General features: G+C 27.7%; 1 protein-coding gene across 1 annotated transcript; it reads left to right on the top strand.

Moving 5' to 3' along the window:
* The first annotated feature begins 1,838 nt into the window (after positions 1–1,838).
* Positions 1,839–7,354, top strand: LOC107461375 (aldehyde dehydrogenase family 3 member F1). Its single transcript, XM_052253292.1, has 7 exons — positions 1,839–2,127; positions 2,403–2,471; positions 2,613–2,709; positions 2,787–2,993; positions 3,420–3,613; positions 6,677–6,826; positions 6,912–7,354. Exons 1-7 carry the CDS (start codon positions 1,930–1,932, stop codon positions 7,167–7,169), a joined length of 1,173 nt encoding a protein of 390 aa, XP_052109252.1. The 5' UTR covers positions 1,839–1,929; the 3' UTR covers positions 7,170–7,354.
* Positions 7,355–13,042: the final 5,688 nt, after the last annotated feature.

Below are 13,042 nucleotides of genomic sequence, written 5' to 3'. Positions count from 1 at the left end.
GGGCATTTGCCCCCACAATTTAAAAAAAAATTAATACTTATATACATATATACCACTTATTATATTATATTTGTCTCAAAATAAAATATAAATAGTTCTTTTGTATTTTATGTTAAAAAATATTTTGTTAAACTTAACACATAATAATAATTATATTGTTAAATTTGATTTAGTATGAAAAATAAATAAATACACTAAAAAAAAGTGATAATTAATTATATTATTGTTACGGTGGGTAACCGGAGATTAATTGGATGGATGGCGTTTGGTGGCCCAAGTATATGAAGGAGGAGGGCTTCGGATGGATCTGCAACTCGGGAGGCTCCGTCCGACTTGTGCTTGCGAGTGAATGGGGGGTGGTACCTGCAAAGACACTCCGATGCCTAAGTTAGCAAGAGTGTAAGCAGGTCTAGAGAGTATTGGGCTTAGAGATACCTGAGGGGTGTCAGTGTATTTATAGTGGTGAGCCAATAACCACCGTTGGAGTAGTGCCGTATCTTTTGGGTGTTAACCGTCCCATTATCTTAGGGAGGTTAAGATATGGCTTGATGAAGCGGTTAGAGAGATTTTAGGGGCGGTTACTCATTTGAATGAGTGTTTATCTGCCAACTAATCTCGTGCCCGACTTCTTTAGAGCAGGTCGTGGTCAACACCGACTTCTTATATGAAGGCCGGTGCTTAGCTAGGCTTAATTCTTCGGATCAGGCCTTTTATTTGGGCCTGGGCCTTATCATTGGGCCAGGGTATGAACAGTGCCCCTACTTGAGCCCAAGATCTCTTAGGGCTTGGGTTCAAGTATTTAACTCGGGTTCGTAGCCGACTTTCTTGGAGGAAACACAGGTTTTTAAACCGACGTGATTTTCGCGACCCTTTGTTTCTGACAGTTACGTCTATTCAAGCGTTGTGTCCGTTAGGGATGCATTTAGGGATTGATGGCTTTGATAACGGTGCATTCTCATTAATGACTGCTCCGTTTTTACCATTATGCCCCTTAGCATGTTTATAAATACTTTCCATCTCTTTCATTTTTCCGTTTCTGCAATCTTTCAAACTTCTTCTTTCTTTGATCGTGCTGCATTTTTGTGTTCGGAGACTTCTACTTCTTACAACCTTCATTTTCGGAAAGAGGTTAGTTTCTTTTTTCTTCTTCGCGCTTTTTGTATGACTTTACTTTGTAGAGAAATAGGTTTGTAGACTTTTGCTCGGTTCCTTTTTCTCCTCTCTAGAGACCTTTGTTTTTGATTTTTCCTTTTCTTTTTTTCCTTTGTAGGTTTCCTCATTTTTCTTAAAGAAAGAAAATGGCCTCCGCATATATAATGTCTAATTAAATTTAGTGAATTTAATTAAAATAAACAACAAATTATTTATTTTATTTCAGACTTTATAAATGAATAAATTAATTAACTAATATAAGAAATTACAATTAATGTAGTAAATTTAATTAAGTAATATATATTATAATAAATTATATTAATATTTAAATATATAATCAAATCAATTAGCTGATATAATTAAGTCATGGTAATAAATTGTATTGAATGAGTTAAAATAATTAAATCGAGAAATATTTTCCAGAGCATGCCACATCAGCTTCATCATTAAGTGCTGACATCCGATTTTTATATAATAGAATAGATTTTATCCAATATACCAAAAATTAATTTATCCTACGCATTTAAATAAACGAACAAAATGAACCACTCAAATAATTTAAATTAATTACTATGATGAATCTTTGATTTTAATATTGTACAATTAAGATAAGTGTTTTTCGCATGTGCACCACAACAATAAATAAAAGGAAGTAGCTAGAAGCAAGTATATTAGTGGCGGAGAAGTGATACATATATATAGTAGTGAGGTTGAAAAGGTGCTACTTTGTGTGTTGCATCATATTGTGTTAAGTACGAGACATTAATAATAATAATAATGGAGAACTACTCATCTCTGGAGAGAGATCTAAGTGACATGAAGGCTTATTTTGGGACCGGAAAAACAAAGGAAGCATCATGGAGACAATCTCAGCTTAAGGCTTTGCATAAATTCCTCCTTGAAAATGAGGATCAAATCTTCAAGGCCCTCAACCAGGATCTGGGCAAGCCTCAAGTTGAAGCTTTTAGAGATGAGGTAATTAATAATTAATTAACCGTTTTAATTACTACAACAGAGTAGTCCATAGAACGAAAAAAAATATGTGCATGCATATATTTTGGCATCTCTAAGCTCCACAAGTCAATGATTAATTCGTTACGGATTTAAATTCCATTTAAAAGTTTACTACTGGTTAAATGACTTACCATTCGACCAATCCAAGTTAATTTATGTGCATGCATATATATAGCACTAATTTAATTAGCTTAGGTAGCTGTTACAATTTCTAATTAATTAGCGAGAAATTGCAGGTGGGAACTTTGATTAAGACCTTAAATTTCGTGACCAAGTCTTTGAAACAATGGATGGCTGGCAAAGAGGTGAGTTTTCCGCACAAGATATGGTGTCAATTATGCTAAGTTATATAAAATTAAATCATGTTAACACACTATTTAATTTTGAAGTTCTATTTTTGACTCCTTTGCATGGTTAATTAATTTGTTGATATGTTTGTTAATTAGGCTAAACTGCCACGAATAGCAGTGCTTTCGAGTGCAGAAATAGTTGCTGAGCCTCTTGGCTTAGTTCTCATATTCTCGTCATGGAATTTTCCCTTGGGTTAGTCAATTTCTTTTTCCCTTTGTCTCTAAAAAGAGAATTAATTAACAATAAGCTAGCTTAATGAACATGTGTAGGACTATCATTGGAGCCACTAATAGGAGCAGTAGCTGCTGGAAACAGTGTAGTTCTGAAGCCATCAGAGATGTCACCTGCTTGTTCTTCTCTTCTGGCCAATGTTCTTCCTTCTTACTTGGATTCCAATGCCATCAAGATCATCCAAGGTGGACCAACTCTTGGGGAGCTACTCTTAAAGCAAAGATGGGACAAGATCTTCTTCACAGGTACTAATTACTTAATTAATTTATATAATTATAATTAATTATTTAAGAATTTAAATTTGATGTATTGACACCTACCGTAATTTAATTATATCTATTTCTTTGGTGGTTATTTATACAGTTAAGATAAAATATAGTTATTTTTAATTTTAATTACTCTGTCGATATCTATAGTTTTATCGATTTTTTAGTTAAGTTCTTATATTTTTTTTCTTTTTCATTGAATTTTAATATCATATTAGATTTTGTAATTAAATCTCTATTGTAATAAAAATGTTAAAAGTAATAGAATATTCTATTAAATAAAATATGTCTAATATTTTACTTAATATTGTAGTTAAATAAAAATATAAAATTATTTTATATTAAAATTAAATTGATTAATTAATTATATTTATGTTTCCAAATAATAATGCAATTGTAATATAGGAAGTGCAAGGGTGGGAAGGATTGTTATGAGTGCAGCAGCAGAGCATCTGACACCTGTGAGTTTGGAGTTAGGAGGAAAGTGTCCAGCATTGCTTGATTCTCTTGCAACAACTTGGGATAGAGAGGTGAATTTACTATTTATGTATTGTTGCATTCAATTTTGCCACATGCATGTCATGTACTATTGTATAACTGTATAACTCTAGTGAGATAACAAGTTGAAGAATATAGATGCATTCATTGTCACATGTCATATGTACTTCACTCTATTGAAGTTGTTGATAAAATAGGAGGAGTATGAGGAGAAGAAGAGTGATGAAAAGAGTTTATTAAACAAGACACATAAAAAGATCTGAAAAGGGAAAAAGAATTTTTGTTTTCTTATTAGTTTTGTTAATTAAGTTGATTTGATATTTACTGCTATTATATTAGTGTTTGTCATGTTACTTTATTTCTTAAATAGATTAAAATGTGTAGCTTTAAGACATTTTTTTTATTTCTAGAATAGAAACTGTTATATATACCTTTTAAACATTAAAACCTAGGGGAGTTGCAAAAGGGGAAAATGTGAGGGTACGTAGGTAAAATATCAAGAGGACTATAAGTAAAGGAAGCTAATTAATTCATTATAGAAAATGCCTTATATTTATAAATATCTAAAAATTTTAGCTTGTGTGATAATTAAGATTTATAATTATAATTTATTTAATTAAATATATGTAATAGATAATAAAATTGTTACCAAAAATAATAAAACAGTAGTTAATTTGAGTTAGGTCCAGTTTGAATAAACAACTTAATTAACTTTTTTTTAAAAAAATTAAATAATAAATACTTATATTAAAAGTAGTTTATAAATAAGTTATTTTGTATTTGATTTTTTAGTTCTAAAAGTGTTTATTTCAAAAGAAATATAATAAAAAAATTTTATTATGAGAGAAGTCATTTTATTAACTTCACACTTAAATAGCTTTTTAGAAAGCTACAATTTGGTTTTGAAAAGTACACCAAACATTAATATTATTACTTTTCATAAGTCAAAAACTCAAAAAAATAACTTTTAAAGTTTTTCAATCAAGTCCTTAGTTGAGTAGTTAGACCATCTCCAGTAGGGAATTCATCTCAATTCCTGTTTATGACCCACCTGTCATAAAAAGTAACTCTACATTAGTTTTTGCGTCATAAACACTAAATAGGAACTCAAAACATCTCTCTCTTCTCCATTAGGAGGAACTAACTTTAGTCCCTGTTATGATCCCACTTAATAAATTAATTAAAATTAATATAGTTATTTTTTTCAATAATATTATTTAAATTTATAAATTCAAAAATAATTTACTATTAAAAGATATTAACATTAAAAATAATCATATATAACAATAATACACTATATATAATTCGAGATTACATTAATTTATAAAATTACTTAATACAAAAAAACATAGTTAAATTTTATAGTTGACGATAAACATTATAAAATTACCATATGTGTTCAATTAAATTCTCTTTTAACTGTTTATACTACTGTCTATTTAATTATTATAATTATTAATTAATTTAAACTAATTTATAAAATTACTTAATATAAAAAATATAATTAAACTAATTTGCAAATTAATTAACATACATATAAATCTATATAAATAATAGGTTGGCAATTTTATTATTAGGGTAAAGCTATACTTTCAAAATCTTTATACATACTTTTATCCCAAAACAATTACTACATAAAACTTTTATAAATATATTTGCCTGTTATTTACCAGAATAACTCACATACTACTACTAATAATTAAAACCAAACTCTCATCCTTTTAGAATATAAGATTTCTTACCGATCATATATACCAATCATTTTTGTCTAATCATGAGTGTATATGGAATATATAAAAGTAAAACTTGAAGGAAACTAACTCTTTATTTGTGCTGTGTCAATAATAATGCTAACTGCTAAGTTTTTTCTTGATTTCATTCTTCTATTATACGCTTGTCAGAAGGATATTACCGACATAATTTGGATACTATAGCCAACAGCTTATGAATATGATTTCTCAGAGAGAAAACATGTGATTAATAAATAAACAATTAAATTAAATGGATGTGGGTGAACAAAAGAAGCCAGAGCAATTTCTTTTGATTATTTATTTTTATAAAATTTAATGCATGTTTGTTGCATATGGACACATATGGCTATTTGACAATTACATTATTCTAATCCTGCTTGCAATTGGTGATTCTGACAAGAGATTTTGCTGAATTCATTATTTATGGATATACATAAGGCTTTTGACCTTATAGCCAACCAAGGAGTGACAAATAATTTCTTTTTGTCTTTTAAATTTTCTTTTCCTAAAATATTAAGTCCAGACAAAGGAATAGATAGAGTAAAGATATATGGTAATACAAAAATAAAAAATTATATATATAAAGTCAATTGACCTGAATCTCTTAAACTAATTTTTCTATTTTATTTATTGTACTAATATTTTTTTTTTCTTTATATTATTTTCTTAACTGTAATTACTAAATTGTTAAACTAAAAAATTCAAATAAACTCATAGAATTTAAATAAGTTTGAATTAAAAAACTTTACAAATAAATAAAAGCAAAAGCACACGGCATAGCATGTACAATCCAACGACTGCTTGGGGTAAAAACTCAACTGAAGTCAACTTCATGTGAAGTTGATACCTCAAAACTGTTTGATGAAAATTTAGTCAAATCAGTCAAATCATCTATCAACTCTCAGGTATCAACTTCGCGTGAAATCGACTTCACTTGAGTTTCACCGAATATGTTTTAGGGATAAAATTGAAAGAAAAAGTTGATTAATTGTTGACTATCAAAAAATTATCTCTAAGGAATAAAATTAAAATTTACTAAAATTAAAATAAAAAATAAAAATAAAATATGAGTATTTTTTAAAATAATAATTTAATTAAAAAATTAACTGTTTTTTTCATCAATTTCAATTAATTTTTTTAAATTATCCTTTAATGTTTTTTTTCCCTCTCAATCCTAGAATTCACTCCTCACTGCTCACTGCTAGCCACATTGCTAGTCACTCCAAATCTTAAATAATACATTTTAGATCCCTGAATTTTATTTTTTGAACATTAAATTCTGTATTTTTAACTCTAAATTTTAAAATTTTTTAAAAATTAAAGATTTAAAAATAATTTTATAATAAACAAATTAGTTAACCTTGACTAATTAAAAATTAATTTTATGTAATTATTATTTGGTTAATTTTGCAGGTGGAGAAGATTGAAGATAGTGTTAAATTCATAAACTCAAGGGCAAAACCTCTAGCAATCTATGCCTTTACCAAAAACAAATCTCTACAAAAAAGGATGGTAGCTGAGACATCATCTGGAAGCCTTGTATTCAATGATGCAATTGTACAAGTACATATCATCATGAATTACTTATTAATTAAGTTGAGAGCATAGTGAATAATATATTTAATTAACTCTATTTAATTTTGTGTAGTATATAGCTGATACCCTGCCATTTGGAGGAGTTGGTGAGAGTGGATTTGGAAAGTACCATGGCAAGTTCTCCTTTGACATTTTCAGTCACCACAAGGCAGTCGCAAGAAGAAGTTACTATACAGATTTTTGGTACAGGTTTCCTCCATGGACTCTTAAAAAGCTTCAACTCCTTGAGGTCTCTTACAATTTGGACTATATTGGAATCCTCCTTGTCTTGCTGGGTTTAAGGAGATCAAACCGGAAATTCATTAATTAATTCACTAATCCAGATTAATTAAGGTGTATGTGTTTATTATTGGTTCTCTATGTCTTGTTTCTTTTAATAATTAATTGGCTTTATTGTGGAAACTATTGGAATAAGGATAGATAATGGAATATGTGCAGGTGTATGCTATGTGTTTGGGGGATAATAAACCATTTAATTTCCTGATCAATTTTCAATATGTGATGCCAACTACATATTATTTTTGTATGGTCCATAAATGTATAAAATTGTGAAGCCACCTAAATCTCACGCCAGCATTTATTATATGCTTACTCATGTGCTTATATATGATAGTACGTTCGTTTTGAATGAATTCAATAGAGAGAAGAAACGTATTAAATTGTTTTGATATGCATGCATCATGTTATTGTCATCAACTAATTAAATTGTTTCGGTCCACTATATCCAATTATGGGTCTCAAGTATCTCTTTAGTCCAAATGTGTTTCCTTAGGAGCAAACCCTATTCTTAATAATTATTTAATTTTGTTTGTGTGATTGTTTTTTAATACAATTATTAAATAATTTCAGTTTATTTTAGATTTAAATAAGATATATTTGGTCTGTGTTTGTTTTAAAATGAATTTGTTTGAATATTGTTATTATTAAATAATTTCAGTTTATTTGAAATTTATTTTTAGTTCATTTTTAATATAATTTCGGTTTATTTCTAAGTGAATTAAGGTGTATTTGGTCTTGGTGTTCTACATAATTCAAAACTCTTCTTCCTCACATATTTTTTTGAAAGGAATAAAACCAAAATAAAAAAAGAGAAGAAAAATCAAACAAAAAAGAAGAAACAAAAATAAAAAATTTCTCAAAACTTCTCGTTATGTTCTTCTTCTTCTTGTCTTGTTCATCTTCTCTGATCCTTCTTGTTTTTTCTTCTCATAATTCTTCTTATTTTACCCTCTTAACAATAATAAAAACATGAAAAAATAAAATAAAAAAGAAAAAAAGTATAATGCTACAAAATCACTTGATGAATTTGAATGTGTATTTATTCATGATTTAATTTTGTTTGTCTGCTTATTTATGAACACAATTATTAAATAATTTTGGTTCATTCTAGATTTAAATAAAGTATACTTGGTCTATACTTGTTTTGAAACGAGTTTGTTTGTGTATCGTCGTCATTAAATAATTTTGGTTCTTTCTGGATACAATTTCAATTCATTTCTGAGTAAATTAAAGTGCACTTGGTCTCGTTGTTCTGCACAATTCAAAACTCTTCCTCCTCTTTCTCCTTCTTTTCTTATTATAATTTCTTCTCTTCATTCCTTTTCACCCTTCTCCTCCTCCATCATCATCATCATCATCATCATCATCATCATCATCATCATTGTCTTCTTCTTTTCCATCATCATCATCATCATTGTCTTCTTCTTTTAATATGTGTTGTCGTTATCGTTATCGTCGTTATTGTTATTGTTATCATCGAATTTTTAGCATATTGATGATATTGGTTGATCCAAATTTGATTCAGATGTGTTTTTATTCAAAATTGACTTGGTATATGCTTGTTTTGAAACACGTTTGTTTGTGTATTGTCATATTAAGTAATTTCGGTTCATTCGAAATTTAATTTTTGGTTTATTTTGTATGTAATTTCAGTTTATTTTTGAGTGAATTTCTGATCATTCAATTTTATTTTTGTACTTATTTTCAAACAGAATCATTAAATAATTTTAGTTCATTCTAGATTTAAATAAGGTGCACTTGGTCTGCGCTTGTTTTGAAATAAGTTTATTTGTGTATCCTCATTATTAAGTAAATTCGGTTCATTCGGAATTTAATTTTTGGTTCATTCTAGATGTAGTTTTGGTTCATTTATGAGTGAATTAAGGTGCATTTAGACTCATTGTTCTACAAAATTCAAAACTCTTCCTTCTCATCTTCTACTGTTGCTGCTTCAATTCGTCTTTTTTTTTCATTTTTTTATTCTTTATCTTTTTTTTTATTTTATTTTATTATAATTCTTCTTGTTTCACTCTCTTGAGAGGAATAAAACCAAGAAAAATAGAAGAAAAATCAAATAAAAAAGAAAAAGAAACACATAATGCTGCAAAATTACTAAAGAGAAAAGGAGGAAAAGAATGACATTGAGGAGAAAACATGCGAAGAAGAAAAACGGAAAAAATGAGAAGGAGAAGGAGGAAGAATGCGAAGAAAAAGAAGAAGACGACGCCAATGATAATGTAAAGCTCCGCGCGTATAATCACGCTCTTTTAACGAGAGTAATTTTTATTGGTGTTAAGTCTATTTGATTAAATTTGGATTGACATGACGTTGAATCTTTGAAATGTAAATATACTTGTAATGATCTCTTTTTGAGTTAATATTTAAAGTGGTTTTTAAATTTGTAGTCGATCGAGTGTTAATGTTATCTCTAAACATAAAATTGTCCCAAATTTATTCTTGAATTTATCAACAGTCGTCCCTATGATGAAATGATGATGTGGTTGAATGGAGACTACGCTAAAAATCACGCTAGCTTGGTAAAACGTTGCCATTTTATTTTTGGCGTTCAAATAGAACATAAACGACATCGTTTAGAGTATTTTGAGAGCTTTTAACATATTAGAGTTAAAACTTCTCAAAATACTCTAAAAGAGGTCATTTATGTCCTATTTGGGCGCAAAAAATAAAACGGTAATATTTTACCAGTGCCGCATGGCATCTATCAAATTACATTATTATCAAATAGAGACTATTATTAAGTTTATGAATAAATTTGGGACAATTTGAAATTTAGGGGCAACACTAAAGTTCAATTGCAAGTTAAAGAATTACTTTGAATATTAATTTATTTTTAATAAGACAAACCAAATTAATTTTAATATTAATGACACAATCATTAAATCGATATACATTTATTGTTATAATGAATAATTAATAGGATTAGAACTTTTCAAAAACGGACAAAATCAGAAATATTTTGGTAAGATAATATAGATGATGTGTTATTAATATAGGTGAGCTATCGTATGGGTAGTGGGTATCCGATTATCTGTCCAAACTAATTAAATTGGTTCTAGAACTAATGGGTAATCGGGTCTAATCTAAACTAAATTGATAATTTTTATTAGTGATTGGTTCGGGTTTCGCACTTCCAGAACCGATATCCGAACTAATCTGCAAATCCGATCATATATTAATCAAATAAAAAAATAATATATATATATATGCGACTTTTTCATTAGACAGAGATTATTCACTATTAATGTGTTTAAATTTTAATGAATTTAATTTTTAATGTATTTGGTGTTTAACATGTTTGGATTATTTTTATTGATGTTACATGTTTATTATACTTGTTGAATTTTTAAGATAAAAATTTGATTTTTTTTAAGAATTTTAAAGTTATCGGGTACTCAATTACTTGAAATGAACCAATCCGTTCTTATTCGGTTTGGTTTGGTTCGGATATATGTATAAAAAAATACAAATTCGAACCAAACCAAATCAATTATATTTTGATAAGTTCGGTTCTAATTTTACTATGAACTCAAATCAAACCGATCTGTGCTCACCCCTAATTATTAATAATTGAAGAGTGTGTAATTAGTTTCACCTTTAATAATAATATATAAGAGAAATAAAGTAAATAGAAAAGAAAAAACATCGAAAAAGAGAGAGGAAAAAGAAACCATTTCTTTTATTTTCAATTTTTTTTAATTCAATTATAAAACAGTGTCATGCAATATATTTTAAATTGGTAATGCTAAAGAGACAAAAAAAGTAGTCAGAATTTATCTTATTTATTATTTATTAATTGTCTTGACAATTAATAAATATTAAATATGACAAATTCTAACTATTTTATTTTAGTTAATTTTTTTAATAATCAAATATTTCTAATTTTATTATAACATTATTAATTATTAATATATAATAAATGAATATTAAATGCAGTCACTCATCAATTAAATAAAAATGATATTTACATTGATTAAGTATATTATCAATAAATAAAATCATAAATTTCAGTTGACTAAAATCATCTCTATCCTCAACCTCTTCTATAAATTAAATAAATAAGTGCCTTAACAATTCTATATTCACAATAGTATTTAGTAGCGACTATTTAATCTTATTCTCATCCTCAGACACATCTAATAGTTCTACACAAATAATTCTCATGATACAGAAAACAATGAAGAATCAAATTATGCCAACTTCTCTTATAATTTTGTTTGTTATTCTCTCCTTTGTCTCTGGTATGTATTACAAGTAACGTAGCTGATCATTTGTTCATGTGTTCTAAAAATAATTAATTAATAATAAATAATATTGTTTTATTGTTGCAGACGGTGGATTATTAGTAGAGGCACAACTATGGACATGTCACAAGCTAGAACCCTTTCCAAATTGCACTTTCGAAAGTTGTCGTTCATACTGTCGTTTGGAGTATTCAAGTCCCGTGTCGATTCCAAGAGGCTCTTGCAAAGATAACAACACACAATGCTTGTGTACTTACACACGGCTCGACCCACGTTGCCAGCCAGAAGATCATTTGATTAATAAGGAGAATTTAATAAAAAAGCATATGTAGATATATTTTAAAATATTTTATTTAAAGGTAATTATTAATAAATGGATGGATATTTTAATAAAAATATTATAATTATCTTCACCTGAAAATTATTCATTTTAATAAGTAGATGAAGATTATAAGATTTAGTTTTAATACGTTATAAAAGCGTTATTATTGTCTAACAAAATTGTTAATTTTTTAAAATTATTATTTTTTTTATAAATCATATTTTTAAAATGTGGTTAAATAATAAATATTTTTATAAAAAATATTTGTAAAATCTTTATTAAAGTAACTACTAAATAAAATTATTTCTTAAACTCATATGCGAATGTTGGATTTACATAATTCGACGTTTGCATTTTGAAGGTGATATCATACACAGAAACGATTATAAAGTCGTAGAAAATACTTTTTCTAATGACCTTTTTCATTGCTCTGTCCATCTGTGATAACGCACGCATGAACTTTGTCTAACCTTTCATAACTTCCAAAAAATCTTTCAAGTAGTTAGGAATAAATTAAATCTCTTCGATTTCATTTGCAACAAGGGCAACAACAAAAACAATGGTTTAGATATAATGATTTATGCCAAAAAACACAAACAGTTGGCACATGTATTTATTTTTTCGATAGGTTGCATTAAATGCAACAATATCTCTAAATATATCATAATCTAATTGATTACGGTTATGAAAAAAATACACCATAATGATGGAAGTGGATCTTCTCGAAAAAATAATTGGATAATGTTTAGTGTCTAATCTAATCTTTTATTATTTTCTCTCTCTTATTTAATTTTAATCTCACTTATAAAATTAAAGGTGAAAGATCACACCTTATTCTTTCAAGTGAATTTTCCATTTCAAAAGATCTATTTTCCCAAACAACCTACTTTGTTTGCTAAGTAACGCACAAAATAATGAATTCACCATTTTTATCTGGACTTTAAATTGTAAGAGGGAACATAAACATCACTCATCAAATTAAAAAAACTATAAACTATAAAAAATCTTCCAACAAAACATTGATTTCACAAATAATAAAATAAATTCTAAAAAAAAGAAATTACCCATAACTAATATAAACTATAATCAAAATAGTTATACACTTGCCGCTAGGTCAATATACATTTTAATTTAGCATTGGATCAGTCACATTCATAGTGGTTGAACTCAGATTATAGGAAGCTTTGGCATTAACATGTGTTGGACCATATTGTAAATATAAAGTTTTTAACATGCTCATGTATTATATAACACATTTTTTGGAAATTAATTTGGGTTGATTGAGTGGTTAGCTCACTCGTCTGCTTAAGCAAGTGTCGA

Source organism: Arachis duranensis, chromosome 8 (assembly GCF_000817695.3).
Source record: "Arachis duranensis cultivar V14167 chromosome 8, aradu.V14167.gnm2.J7QH, whole genome shotgun sequence".
Taxonomy (NCBI): domain Eukaryota; kingdom Viridiplantae; phylum Streptophyta; class Magnoliopsida; order Fabales; family Fabaceae; genus Arachis; species Arachis duranensis.
This window is presented reverse-complemented; position numbering and strand designations above follow the sequence as displayed.

Coding starts and splice junctions, on each gene's coding strand:
- LOC107461375 (XM_052253292.1), top strand. CDS start 1,930: ATGGAGAACTACTCATCTCTGGAGAGAGATCTAAGTGACATGAAGGCT. Junction 2,710..2,786: donor GTCATGGAATTTTCCCTTGG/GTTAGTCAATTT, acceptor GAACATGTGTAG/GACTATCATTGGAGCCACTA. Junction 6,827..6,911: donor TCAATGATGCAATTGTACAA/GTACATATCATC, acceptor AATTTTGTGTAG/TATATAGCTGATACCCTGCC.